The sequence below is a fragment of the Mustela lutreola genome, chromosome 16, assembly GCF_030435805.1.
Source record: "Mustela lutreola isolate mMusLut2 chromosome 16, mMusLut2.pri, whole genome shotgun sequence".
Taxonomy (NCBI): Eukaryota; Metazoa; Chordata; class Mammalia; order Carnivora; family Mustelidae; genus Mustela; species Mustela lutreola.
The window spans coordinates 45,271,700-45,286,124 of NC_081305.1; the positions used below are offsets into that span (position 1 = coordinate 45,271,700).

The window sequence follows — 14,425 nt, forward strand, 5'->3', positions numbered from 1 at the left end:
AAATCAAGAGTCAGATGTTTGGGGCGCCTGGGTGGCTCAGTGGGTTAAAGCCTCTGCCTTTCACTCGGATCATGACCCCAGGGTCCTGGGATCGAGCCCCACAGTGGGCTCTCTGCTCAGCAGGGAGCCTGCTTCCCTTCCTCTCTCTGCCTGCCTCTCTGCCTACCTGTGATCTCTGTCAAATAAAAAAAAAAAAAAAAAAAAAGAGTCAGATGCTTAGTCGACTGAGCCAACCCAGGGCCTTTTCAACAGGCCTTTATAAGGCAGGGCCACCTAGCTTAGCCCTTTGGGGGCAGTTTGAATTGACATGACCATCGTGATTTGGGTGGTTATATTGTAGTTATGCAGGAAAATGTCGTCAGATGTAGAAAATACCCATGAAAGAATTTTGCAGTGATGCTGGAAATGTACTACATGTTTCAGGGGGGGAAGAGCTTTGTGCCATACCCATACAGTCTCTGCTATGTTTGAGACTGTTTCAAAATAAAAACATATTAAAAAAAAACAATATGGGAGAGGGGAGAATCAATGGGGATGTGGGCTTAGGATGGGCCGTAAGTTGATAAGACTGGTGCTGGGGAATAGAAACATGGTTAGAACACTCGTCTCTCTGCTTCTCTATGTATTTCGAATTCTCCATAACCAAATAAAACAAGTGAAAACCCGTCACCAAAGATGCTTCTGAAATGTGGTTCTTTCTGGAAGAGGAGGGAAATTGCACTGGAAGATACTATGTATTTGTCTTCTAACTCTTCTATACACCAATACACACCAGAAAACGAGATAAGCAAAATAAATACAAAATCACCACAACCAGAGATCACCATTGCACTAGCCCTGTAACACTGTATCTAATATATATATATATATATATATATATATATATATATATATATTTTAATTATTTTAAGTAAGCTCCACACCCAACCTGGGGCTTGAACTCATGACCCTGACATCAAGAGTCACATCTCTACAGACTGAGCCGCCAGGTGCCCCTACAGGTAATATTCTTTTTCTTCTGAATATAAATACATACATATCTATATACACACGCATATCCAGAAGGTCACCCAGGATATAAGTAATCGTATGTACATGTGCATGCATAAAGTGGTATCATCAACTTTGGCGTGCGCGCGCGCGCGCACACACACACACACACACACACCATATAACATATGCCAAAATTGAGAGGCGCCTGGGTGGCTCAGTGGGTTGAAGCCTCTGCCTTCGGCTCAGGTCATGATCCCGGGGTCCTGGGATCGAGCCCCGCATCGGGCTCTGCTCTGTGGGAAGCCTGCTTCCTCCTCTCTCTGCCTGCCTCTCTGCCTACTTGTGATCTCTGTCTGCCAAATAAATTAACTTAAAAAAACCTTTAATATGCCAAAATCGAATTACATAGCTGCATTTTTTTTAAGGCAGTGGTCTGCACCTTTTCCTTCCTAGATGTTTCCCATATTCCTCATATCCAAATTCCCCCAGTTGACCCAAAAATGCCATCTAGAGCTGAACTGTCCAAACCAGTACCCACAAGAGCCCCGCATACTCCATCTGGTCATGACTCTTCTGTTTCAACCTGTCACAACTCCTTTTTTAGGAACCTGGCAAAACATGCCACCTCTGGGTGTGTCTGGCTGCTTCTCTGCCCGTGTTTCCCTTGTACTGCAAGAAAGAAGCCAAAGGCCTGACCCCTTCAATGAGCAGTTCATCCTGGAATACAGCAAAGCAAGGGCACATGTCAGGGGCATTAGGCTGGTTCCATTGGTAGAGCGTGCGACTCTTGGGTCTCAGGGTTGTGAGTTCAAGCCCCACACGGGGAGTAAAGATTACTTTAAAAATCTTTTAAAAAAGAAAAGCAAAGATGACCTAGAACATCTCACTGACCCACCAGCCATGAGTTAGCCATGACCCTGGACTGGCGTGAGGATAGCCTGATCCTGGCTCCCATCTAGAAAGCCACAAATGATGGGGCACCTGGGTGGCTCACTCAGTTAAGCACCTGCCTTCAGCTCAGGTCATGATCCCAGGGTCCTGGGATCGAGCCCCATGTCAGGCTCCCTGCTAGGTAAGGAGTCTGTTTCTCTCTCTGCCCCCTTCCCTCCATTCATGCTGTGTCTCTTATTTCTCTAATAAACAATAAAATCTTAAAAAAAAAAAAAGTCACTAATGTGGTGTACACACACCCACTGTCTGATAATCTTTGTCTGAACTGATGGTTTCTTTAAGGCTTGGGAAATGATACTGTTCGCACTCTTCATTCTTTCTACTAAAACCCTTTCTATTGGGAGTTTCTTCTGTAGCTTCCCCTCATCCACCGGGACAATTTGTTGCTTTCAAGCCAAGTAGTAAACAAGACAATAAGGTTATATTTCCTATTTCAAAGATCTGAGGCACTTTTGGCAAAATAATAAATTTATTACGTACGATCGGCACATAGCTGTTGTGGATATATTATTCTCTTGATGTTTGCAGAAAATTTCAAAATAAAATATAATATTATACAACATACAATCACAGGGGTCCTTAAGGATCTCCACACGTTTTTTGAGCTAGCTGACTTTCAGCTGCGAGACCTGGTCCCAGCCGTGAAGCTGAGGGAGGTTAAGTTTGCCACCCAAGGTGGCTGGAATTTTCCCAGCCGTTAAGGATGAGAGTCTACTTGAGATCAGTGGCCTTCTCTAAAGGGTCAGATAAAGCCCCCTGACAGCAGAAAGGAGAGGAGACAGAGCAGAGGGGACTGGGGCTGAATCAGAGGGCCTCCGGGTAGAGGACTGCCCTGTAATAGCAGCAGGAAGCTCTGAAGAAAGAACTTCCTTCTAGTAATTTCTAGAACCTCAAGAGGGGTCCTGGCAGAACCCTCCGGGAGTACCCAGGATGCCAGGGAGGTACACGTCCTTGGTTAATGAGAAGTCTTGGCCAATGGTTCCCAGTTCTGGAAGGCACCACTCAGGTTGTTGTGCAAGGACAGCCCCTCCACTAAGACAGCTGGGCCCGGACGACCACACTGGAGTTGGTCACACGGGCTCCATAGTGACCAGCCCAGAACTGTGTGTCCTGGCCCCAGTGTTCGAAAGACACAAAGCGGACACCCATCTTGATGTTGGAGAACACGTGGGTGACCTGTAGGTAGAATAGAGATCAGGCATGTCGTGCCACAGCTGCCTTCTCGAAAGCTGAGCCTGGGGCCTTCTGGCTCAGTGGAATCGCATGGTTCCTCATCCAATTTCCTGTCCCCTGGAGTCTGAGTGGGCGGGTTTTGTTTGTAACCACCAAGTGACTTGAAAACTAAGTCAGAAAAGGCAATGCAGCTTCTGTTGGCTTCTCTGGAACCTTCTTGGTGGAATCCTGAGCCACCAGTAAATGGAGTCTGTCTGCCTTGAGGTGGCCATGCCATGAGGAAATCCAGGCCAACCCTCATAGAGAGACCCCACATGGGAGCTCTGGGATTAAATGAAGCCACCAGCTGCAGGATGTACACGTACACACGTGCACGCGCACACACACACACACACACACACACACACACACACACCAGGCCTTCGGCTCCAGCCAGCCATTGTCCGGAAGCAACTACCCAAGAGCCGGGAACCAGAAGCATCCCCAGTGGCGTCGTCCTTACAGAAACCCCAAGAAATAACAGATAACCTCCCCAGGCCAATCACCTCCCCCGGGTCCCTGCCGGAGACTCACCTGAAAGCAGACATTGTTGTTCCACTGTTGGATGGGAACGGGCATAGCGGAGAATTTATCCAGCACAGTCTGGTTGGCATCTAGAAGTTGGACAAGGAGTCGGTACATACAGCCACTGTCGTGTCGGGCTCCCCACCTGTGGGAGGAGGGAGGCCTTGAAGGCTGGACGTGCCCACCTCATCTCTTTGGGTGTCTGCCTGCCTCTCCCCCAGAATGGCCTTCCCATGTATGCAAATCCAGCCCCTGCTGACATTTTAAAATACAACTTTCAGGGGCACCTGGGTGGCTCAGTGTGTTAAGCCTCTGCCTTTGGCTCAGGTCATGAACCCAGGGTCCTGGGATCGAGTCCTGCATCGGGCTCTCTGCTTAGAAGGAGCCTGCTTTCCCCTCTCTCTGCCCGCCTCTCTGCCTACTTGTGATTTCTCTGTGTGTCAAATAAATAAAATCTTAAAAAATAAAATAAAATAAAATAAAATAAAACTTTCATAGCAGTCATTGAAAAGGACCACAGGAGGGGCACCTGGCCAGCTCAGTCGGTGGAACAGGTGACTCAATCTCAGGATTTTGAGTTTGAGCCCCGTGTGGGATAGAGAGATTATTTAAAAATAAAATCTCTAAAAAATAAAAAAAAATGTGCAATTCTGATGTACAAAACTTGAACTTTTAAACTTTTAAGGAGTTAAAAGTTTAACTCAAGGGTAATGTGCTATAAAAATACACAAATTCAGGGGCGCCTGGGTGGCTCAGTAAATTAAAGCCTCTGCCTTCAGCTCAGATCATGATCCCAGGGTTCTGGGATTGAGCCCCGAATTGGGCTCTCTGCTCAGCAGGGAGCCTGCTTCCTCTTCTCTGCCTGCCTCTCTGCCTACTTGTGATCTCTGTCTGTCAAATAAATAAATAAAATCTTCAAAACAAAACAAATACACAAATTCAGTTTCTTCCTTCAGAGACAGCACATCATTCTACTTCTTAGAATTAGATGCCTGCTCTACCTCTCCCACACAATTCTGTCCTCATGTAATAGCGACACATTCTTAATTTCTTCTGACTGGTCCAGACTGCCCCTCCAATACTGCGCTCTGCCAACCACATACCAAAATATTCCTATATGAATAGAAATTAAAATTTTTTCCTGTGATCATAAAGATCTAAGTGTTAACATTTTCCCATTGGGATTGAGTTATTACCCAGTAATGGCTCCCAGACTTGGCTGCAGGTTAGAATCATCTGGAATGTTGAAAAGATATTGTATAGCAAAGAATTTATGGTGCCTGGGTGGCTCAGTTGGTAAAGCGACTGCCTTCGGCTCAGGTCATGTTCCTGTAGTCCCGGGATCGAGTCCCACATCGGGCTCCCTGCTAGACAGGGAGTCTGCTTCCCCCACTGACCTCTCTCCTCATGCTCTCTCTCTCTCTCTCACTCTCTCTCTCAAATGAATAAATAAAAACTTTAAAAAAAAAAAAAAAGATTGAGATATTCTCTATCTTAAAAAAAAGATTTTTTTTTTTCGCCTTGTCTAGAGGTTATGGAAGGTTCTCTCTGGACCCTGGGAATGTTATGGCTGCTGTTAGTTTCTCTGTTCTCCTGGGGACCTTGCATCATGCTGGATAGCCTACCAACGGGATTCCAGTGAGGGCTGGCCATATCCACCCAGATAGTCTCACGGTGGGGGCTGGCCACTCCAGAAAGACCCCACAATGTGGCTTAGGCTATGTCAGGTGGTATCAACTGACCAGGAGTCTGAAATTAACCAGGTGATGAAGCCCCAGCAGAAACTCTGGGCAATGAAGCTCAGGTGCACTTCCCAGGTCGGCGATATTCCATGTATATTGTCACATGGTTGCTGGGGCAGGATTGCATCCTGACCTCAAGGCAGGCGAACCACAAAAGTTCTGTGCTTCCATGCTGCCCTAGCTCTTCTTCCCTGGGCTCATTTTTGATCTGTTACGTTTTTCTTGTAATAAACCGTATTCATGGGGCACCTGGGTGGCTCATGGGTTGAAGCCTCTGCCTTCAGCTTAGGTCATGATCTCAGGGTCCTGGGATCGAGCCCCACATCAAGCTCTCTGCTCAGCAGGGAGCCTGCTTCCCTTCCTCTCTCTCTGCCTGATTCTCTGCCTACTTGTGATCTCTGTCTGTCAAATAAGTAAATAAAATCTTAAAAAAAAAAACCCAAAAAACAAAAAGCAAAAAAAATACAAATTTAGTTTCTTCCTTCAGAGACGTCACACCATTCTACTTCTTAGAATTAAGAATTTAATTTAAAATTAAGAATTTAATTTAATTAGAATTAAATCCCATATTATAAAACAAAACAAAACTGCATTCACATGACAGTCCAGTGAGTTCTAGTCGTCTTTCCAGTGAATTACAGAAGGTGAGGGTGGTTTTTCTGAATTCCCCAAACTTGAAGCTCATGTCAAAGGGAGGATGGTCTTGGGGACTGTGCCCTCTCACTTTGCAGCTCTAAACTTCTCAGATACTGACCCGGCTCTCTCCCGCAGGTGCTCTGATTTAACTGGGATGGGGTGTGACCTGGGCATTGGGAGTTTTAAATGATCCTGTATAGGGGTGCCGGGGTGGCTCAATGGGTTAAGCCACTGCTTTCGGCTCAGGTCATGATCTGAGTCCTGGGATGGAGCCCCACATCGGGCTCTCTGCTCAGCAAGGAGCCTGCTTCCTCCTCTCTCTCTGCCGGCCTCTCTGCCTGCTTGTGATCTCTGTCAAGTAAATAAAATCTTAAAAAAAAATGATTCTGTATAATATGCAGCCACATTTGGGAACCACTGATTGTTACGATCAAAGGGCACACCTCTGGCCAAAACAGCACAAATATGTTACAGTAGTTTGATAACTGACAAATTAAAAACAATTTTATTATAAAACACATGGTCTAATGAGACGGATTTGCAGAGGGTGGGTAAGTTAGAGTCTTTAGTTAAGAGAATCTGGGGACACCTGGGTGGCTCAGTTGGGTAAGCATCCAACTCCTGATTTCAGGCAGGACATGATCGCAGGGTTGTGGTTATTAAGCCCTACCTCCCGCTCTGCGCTCAGCTGGGAGTCTGCTTGGGATTCTCTCTCCCCCACCATCTGTCTCTCCTCCCTGCCCCCAGCCTCTCTCAAATAAATAAATCAATCTTTAAAAAAAAAAAAAAAAAGGGAACTTGGGGGCATCTGCCTGGCTCAGTCAGAAGAACATGCGACTCTTAATCTCAGAGTCATGAGTTGAGGCCCCATGTCGGGCATGGACCCTACTAAAAAACAAAACAAAAGGGCGCCTGGGTGGCTCAGACGGTTAAAGCCTTTGGCTCAGGTCATGATTCCAGGGTCCAGGGATCCAGCCCCACATCGGGATCTCTGCTCAGCAGGGAGCCTGCTTCCTCCTCTCTCTGCCTGCCTCTCTGCCTACTTGTGATCTTAATCTGTCAAATAAATAAATAAAATCTTTAAAAAAAACAAAAAACCAAAGTGTAAGTGAATTTGGTAAGGCTGCAATTTCAAGCAGTTAACTTTGCCTAACTCGCCCGTAGTCTTTACATCGGGGGGTGGGGGACACACACCATAGTGAGGGGCTTGTTTTTTCTCTAAGACTGGGAACTCTGAGAGAGGGACTGGATAAGGATAAATCATATACATCTCACCAGAGATGTGATGTGTAGCTGGTAATTTTAGGAACAGGGAACACAGCTGCAGAAGATCCGACATTGCCTCCCTTGAAATGATCTGGGTCATGTATCCCATGTAAAGTCTTCCCGTACACATAACTCTCCTTTCAAGACCATCACTTACAGAGCATATGCTCCGCAGAGGAGTCTGAGTCTAATTTCAGGTCTCACCAATTCCTTGCTGTGCCATCAGAGCTAATCTCCTCCCCTTTCTGAACCTCTCCACTGCTGGAAATCTGACACCTTGAAATATACATTCTCAGAGGATGGAGGCTCAGAAAACAAAACAAAAAAACAAAACCCTAAAAAAACCAACTGAAGTAGTTCACCCTTATGAAGCGCGGGCTATGTGCTTGACATGTAAAGCTATCTTGTAAAGATAGGGAAACTGAGGCACACTGAGACTTGCCCAAAGCCACAAAGCTGCAGAACCAGGGACTTGGCAAGTCAGGCTCCAGAATGTCAATTTAGCTAACTACCCTACTCTGCATCCTCCTAAAGCAAGGAGCATGTCATGCCCAGACAAGACTGAGCTGGGCCAAGTCCTCTGTAACAGGATCCAATCAGGCATCTTGCAAACCAGCTCCATTTGGGGGTGAAAAGAGGGGTTCAGTAGTTAAGTCATTCACATCCCTGAGCTTCACCTCTTTATCTGCAAGGGGCTGTTAGAGGCGGCCCCGGTGAAGTCATCCATGCAACGGCCACAGCGTCTGTGGTCAGTGCTGAGCAAAGGGCTGTTTCTGTCATCATACTCACCAATCAGAGACACAAATCTCAATCTTGCCACTATCTAGCAGCTCTGGCCACAAACCCTCCTCCTCCAGGTCCAACACCTGCTTTTTGCGACACCAGCTAGGAAGGAGGGAGTAAGGTCAATGAGAACAGGCAGGTCTTCCTCACAACGGGCCTGGCCCTTGCGGGGTAGGGGCATTCACCTGAAGGAAGACACGAAGCAGGTCTGCGAGGGGGCGCCGGGCACCGTAGACCTGTTGACCTCCACCACCCAGCCGTCCCCACCGTGCTGCACCATCCATTTCCGGAGGCCTTCTGTTAAATACAAGAGGCTTGCGCCCAAGTTCCTCGCCGGCCCACCCGCCGGCGGCCACCTCCCACCTACTCCGACGAAGCCCCGCCCCTGTCCCCGCCCCTCCCCCGCCGGCCAGACCCCCAGCCCCGCGCTTCCCCACCCTGGCCGCAGGGGTTGCGGATGAGGTTGCGTCCGATCGGGCGGCGCTCGCAGAAGCGGCCCAGGAGGCAGGGCCTGCCGTCGCGGGTAGGGGGCAGGCAGCTGCGGGCGAGCGGCAGCAGGGAGCCGTGGTCCCGGGCGAGGATGAGCAGCCACAGGGCCTGGCCGTCCACCAGGGCGCGCCAGCCCCGGCACACTCGGCGGCAGCACCCCAGCAGCGTGCGCGGAGGCACGTGGCTCAGCACCACCAGGAGCAGCTCCGGTGGCAGTTGGCTCAGGTCCAGCGCCTCCTCGGGTTCGGGCTCCGGCGCGGGGACCCGGGCGGGCCGGCCCCGGGAGGCCGAGGCGCCCATGGTCCCCCGCCCAGCCCGCGCCAGGCCCGGCGGTGACTGCGGGAGAGTAAGGTCAAGGAGGCAAGGGCCCGCAGCCTCCGCGGCGCGCGCGCAGCTGCCGCCGGCCCCGCCCCGGCCCCGCCACGCCCCGGCTCCGGCCCCGGGGCCCAAATCCCCAGCCTCCCAACCGGTCCTTCCCAGCAGTGGATCCAGCCAGCCGGGTGCGCCCGGTGCTGCGCGCTCCCGCCGGGGCGGCCCGGCCCCGCAGTCCTACCTTGGCTCAGAGCCAGGGCTCCTCGCCCGCAGACGCTCTCCTGTCCCCCGGCGTCCTCCTCCCCTCCTCCATCCTTTTACGTGCCAGCCCCTCCCATTTTAACAGCCCGCATTCCCACCCCTCACCCCATCCTCTGGTCCGCGAGTGTCCGCGCTCTCATCCCTCGGATCGCCCAGCGGCCACCCCCCCACCCCCCGCCCCGGCCCCAGCCAGCCGTCCTGCCCCTTCCGTGTACTCGCCAGAAGTCCCGGGAGAGGGGGGAGGACTATCAAACCGCGCCTGACCGCGCAGACCGGGGAGGGGCGGGGCCGCCGGGATCCGGGGTCGGTCTACACCCGCCCGCGAGACGCCTGGCGAGGAACGACTGCCGTTATTTTGGTCAGGCATCTGGGCGGGAGGCCTCGTATCGCTTCGACTGCAGTTATTTTGGTCAGGTATCCGGGCGGGAGGCCTCAGACCCGTCCAGTCCTTCAAAAAATCCCCATCACCTTTATGATGGGGCAACATTAACCCCATTTCACAGGAGAAAACAGTTGGGGTAGGCGCCAAATGCGTATCTGCTTGACTCCAAAAACAAGTGCTCTAACCAGAAATAACACTGATCTCTGTTTACAGAGCTTCTTCCTACCGGTGAGGATGGCAACCCATTGAGGCGGGTACCGCTATGTGCCCCCTTCACAGATGAGAAAACGGAGGCCAGCAGCGGCCAAGTGACTGCCCAGGGTCACACAGCTAGTAGGTGACAGAGCTGGGATTTGAACCCAGCCTGGCTGCCTCTCTACTAACTGTATCCAGTGAAAACAAAATGTAAGCCACACATGTAATTATAAATATCAGCAAATAAAACCAGACGTGGATCCATGTCGGTGCGGAACTTAGATGATGAACAGAAGACATAATAAGCAAATTACAGCGTGTTGGGGAAATTAAAAATAAAAATCTGCCAGCCCCAGGAAAACCTCTCCATAAACAGGAAAGAAGGGAGCAGTTTTATTATTAAAGCGTTAAACCAGAGGACAATGGGTATGGGCCTGATGAACAGGAGACATGACATGTAAATTACATAGTGTTAGAAGGTAATTAAGCTGTGGAAGAAGAGTCTAAGAGACTAAGAAGGGGAATAGGCACAAGCAGTCTGGATGGGAGACCTTAATTCTGAAAGAGTGACTGTTAACAGTGGCCTATTTCTTTTCAACACATAGGTTTTCAATATACTCTGGACGTTTTCAAACCTGTCCAAAAGTGGAACGGTGTAAGGAGTAGCCAGCTCCGGGATTACCTCCTGGCCAGTCGGTTTTCATCCCCGCTCCTACCCACTTGCTCCCCGCAGAAAACAGCAAATCTTAGACATTACACCCTTCCCTCTATAATGAAAATTACTTTTTCACATAATAGGTCAGCTGTAGAAATCTTTTTGATAATGAGGTTATGAAAATTCGTTATGACCCGAGTATATGAGTTCAAAAAAGTTTTTTAAACCTATTTTTTCATTAATTAATTAACTTGATAGAGATCACAAGGAGGCAGAGAGAGCAGGCTCCCCGCCAAGCAGAGATCCCGATGCGGGGCTTGAGCCCAGGACCCTGAGATCATGACCTGAGCCAAAGGCAGAGGTTTAACCCACTGAGCCACCCAGGCGCCCCCCAAAAAGTTTTTTTTTTAAGGTTAAAAAATAGCTTAAGAACTTAAAGTAGGAGAAGAAGGCAACACTGACAAGTCAGATTGCTTCCCATTTCTCAATTCTTCTCAGAGGCAATCTCTGTGAACTCTTGGAATGAGGGCTCAAGCTGTACCTGAGAAAAAGAAAAACAGATGGGGTGCCTGGCTGGCTGGGTTGCTGAAGCACAAGACTCTTGACCTCGGGTTTGTGAGTTTGAGTCCCGCCTTGCGTGTAGAGATTACTTAAAAATAAAATCTTAAAAAAACAAGGGGGGGGCGGCTGGGTGGCTCAGTTGATTAAGCATCTATTTGCCTTAGGGTTGGGTCTTGATCCCAGGGTCCTGTGATCTTGATCATGATTGTGACCGAGCCCCTGAGGGGAGTCTGCCTCTCTCTCCGCCCCTCCCTCCTGCTCTGCTCTCTCTGTCTCTCTCTCTCTCAATCAAATAAATAAATAGAATCATTAAAACAAACAAATATAAACGGGTTCAAGAAGTGCCTGTTCACTGATGAACAGAATAATGGCTCCAAGGAGTGGGGTGGTGAACCCAGCCCCCCAGGGTCCCTTTGGAAAAGTTATGGGGGCATTTTGCTGCCACGAGAATGGGGTGAGCCAGCACAAGACAATGCCACTCAGCAGAGAACTGTCCTGGATTCCTTCCTTCTCATAATTGGTGTCCTGTGAATTCTGATGTAGGAGGAGGAAAGCCTGTTGATCTGAGCCTGGAACACAGTTCCATTCTGCATATCAATGTAAACTGGGTTAACACGGAATTGTCCAGGGGATGCCAATACTGGGTCAGTCTGAGGACTGCGCTTGGCTTGGTGGGAACTTGACTGGTTATTCTCTGATTCACAAAACCAGAAAATCTCTTCATGTATTGCAGGGCCAGCTGTGGGTTTGATGGGGTGCCCCAGGGACCCCACAGGAAGAGAGGAATAGCCTGGGGCTACATCAAACTCCCCAGGGAGATTAAAAAAAAATGCAGATACTGAATCATCAGGTCCGTTGGTATAACAAGTTCTCAGGGGATTTTGAAAATTAAGTCTCTCCTTTTAATCTCACCTTTATGTGATAGTTAGGGTTATTTTATGAACATTTTAAGAATTATCTGTGGAGGTAGGTTTCATTAGCTAAGTATTTCATTTCAAAAGCATAAAGGCGGCATGAGAAATTATTTGCCATAAATCAGGGAGTTGGCAGGGCGCCTGGATGGCACAGTGGGTTAAGCCTCTGCCTTCGGCTCCCGTCATGATCTCAGGATCCTGGGCTCACTGCTCAGTGGGGAGCCTGCTTCCCCCTCTCTCCCTGCCTGCTGCTCTACCTACTTGTGATCTCTCTCTCTGTCGAATAAATAAATAAAATCTTTTAAAAAAAGAAAAAAGAAAAGCAACTCACTTTTAAAAAAATCAGTGAGTTGGCTCTGATGGAGATAGGGTGGGAAGGGGTCCCCTGTGTGTGTGTGGAGGGGGGATACTGGTGCTTCTCTCCACTGGAGGTGTGTTTGGGAGGCTGCGGGGGACAACTGCCCAGCCAGTTTACAGAGGTAGAAACTCTGGAACATTGAGGTCTTGGGAGGTAGGCTGTGCGATTAATTCCAAGGGCATCTGAAGGTCACCAGCTTGGTTTCCATGCCCCCGCCTCTTCCGTCCAGAGGCTACTGGGTGTGTTTTGATCCCAGGAAAAGAAACTTGACAGCAAATAGGCCCTTTGTATGGAGGGAAGGTTGGAGGGAGCAGGTTAACTAGTAAACCTTGCTCTCAGATGGTTGGGGAGGTATCTAGACAGAGGCCAACTCCCAGAGGCGGTTAGGAATAAAAGCCAGTCCTTTCTTGAAGTATGATGTAGCCCTCCCTCGAATGTCTATTTTCCCTAGGACAGGGGAGAAGCCGGGGTGTCAGTGTAAAACCCTCCAGGCTCTCCCCACAACCCAGCATTCTTGGGGGTCAACCGCTCATCCACTAATGAACAAAAGAGCCACACAACCCACAAACCTTCTCTCCTCACAAGAAGTAATTCCCCCAACTGAAGCCATACTTGGATATAATCAAGACCTTAAGAAAAGTTGGACCAGGGCCAGTTTCCAAGGTTAAACACACCAACAAAATAAGAGGCTTTAAAGAATCAAAAGACACACTGCTGCAGCCCCTAGGAACAATTTGTTACTTAAATTGTAACCCCTGGAGGATTTTACGAGTTGTCAAGCACATTTAGATATGGCCTTAAGAAATACATATACTGACAACAGGTCTTTGGGGAGGACAATGTACAACCATGAAGCTGGGCAGCTGGGGATGCCTGGCCCGCCCAGGGCAGACGCCGCCTGCTTCAGGGAAGCAGAGCACCCGGGAACGCCCTGTCAGCTCAGGGTGGAACAAAAACCACCTGCTTCCCTTTTTCGTTGTCGCTCCTTTCTCTTCCCAGAAGTGCTCGTTGTTAGTTAGATGAGTCCTTTGAATGTGCTTGGTTAACTATAAACTTGATCCTCCTCCTCGCTTGCCTGCAAGACGTGACTAACGTTTGACCTTCATCCATCCTTCTGTTGGCTATTGTTTTCTATCTAATAAAAGTGAGACTGTGGAGTTACTCATGGCAGCAGTCCTTTTCAACTGTTGTTCCCTGCTTCCAGTCTCTTGCAGCTGACTTGTTTGTGCCTAATTCTTCTCTCGTTGCAGACGGGAAGCGGCAACACACCTAGCAGCTTTTGACCAAAAAAGGGTCAGGCAAGCCAGGGGTATCGGCGCGCGCATGCGTGTGTGTGTGGGGGGGGGGGGGTTGAAGGGAGTGGGGAGGGTGAGGAATCGGCCCCTTTCCCCATCTGCAGCCCAGGGTATTGTGGTTTTGCTAATAAGGGGAGAGAGGGGAAGAGAACCTTATCTTTTAGAGATCCATCCTGCAAGTATTTTTGGAGGTAATGCTAGATGTCCGGAGTGCTTTAATAATCCAGTGGGGTCGCCTGGTTGACTTAGTCTGTAGTGTTTGTGACCCTTGGTCTTGGGGTTATGAATTTGAGCCCCACGTTGGGTGTAGAGATTACTGGGAAAACAAATCTCAAAAAATCCGAAATAAGATAATTCCTTTGGAAGGGGAGCTGGGTGGAAGTATAGATTTTAAAAAAGATGGACCACAAATTGCACTAACCTCAACCATCAGGGAAAAACAAGTTAAAACCAGTAACACCCACTAGAATGATGAAAATGGAAAACCAGTGTGGGAATGTGGAGCAATGGACTTTGGCGGCCTATGGCGGCCTATGGAGACGGGCGGGGGGGGGGGGGCTACCATGTCGGAAAATTGTTTGATAGTACCTACTAGAACGGAATGTGTACTAGAACAAAGACAAAAACTGTAGGATTCTGCTCTTATGAGGTACCTAGTATCTAGTAGAATGGTGAGCGCTGGGGGTCGGGGGCTGGGGGGGAATGGGGAGTTATTAATGGGTACAGAGTTTCAGCCTTAAAAGAGTTCTGGAGGTTAGTTGCACAACAATGTAAATGCACTTGACATCAAGGAACTGTATACTGGAAACGGGATAGATGGTAAATTTCACAGGTACCCAGGTGGCTCAGTCCGTTAAGCACCTGCCTTCAGCTCAGGTCATGATCTTGGGGTCCT

General features: G+C 49.1%; 2 protein-coding genes across 5 annotated transcripts in view; both read right to left on the reverse strand.

Annotated features, from left to right (window-relative positions):
- FBXO27 (F-box protein 27) overlaps positions 1–9,468 on the reverse strand; it is a 34,656-nt gene extending 25,188 nt beyond the window's left edge. Inside the window, exons 1-6 of one of the 3 annotated variants that reach the window (XM_059151310.1) lie at positions 9,151–9,448; positions 8,546–8,933; positions 8,294–8,405; positions 8,115–8,210; positions 3,691–3,826; positions 2,395–3,120 (exon numbers count right to left, since the gene is read on the reverse strand). In XM_059151310.1, the coding sequence (XP_059007293.1) occupies positions 2,977–3,120; positions 3,691–3,826; positions 8,115–8,210; positions 8,294–8,405; positions 8,546–8,897 (840 nt within the window). In that variant the 5' untranslated portion in view covers positions 8,898–8,933; positions 9,151–9,448 and the 3' untranslated portion in view covers positions 2,395–2,976. The other 2 variants (XM_059151308.1, XM_059151311.1) reach the window with 2 other exon arrangements.
- FBXO17 (F-box protein 17) overlaps positions 1–14,425 on the reverse strand; it is a 97,693-nt gene that overhangs the window by 55,462 nt on the left and 27,806 nt on the right. The window contains exon 1 of one of the 2 annotated variants that reach the window (XM_059151305.1): positions 3,691–3,752. The exons of the other annotated variant lie outside the window; for it this stretch is intronic. The gene's annotated coding sequence lies outside the window, so the exon portion shown is untranslated. Of the gene's footprint in view, positions 1–3,690; positions 3,753–14,425 lie in introns of those variants that run through there. 2 annotated transcript variants of the gene reach the window in all.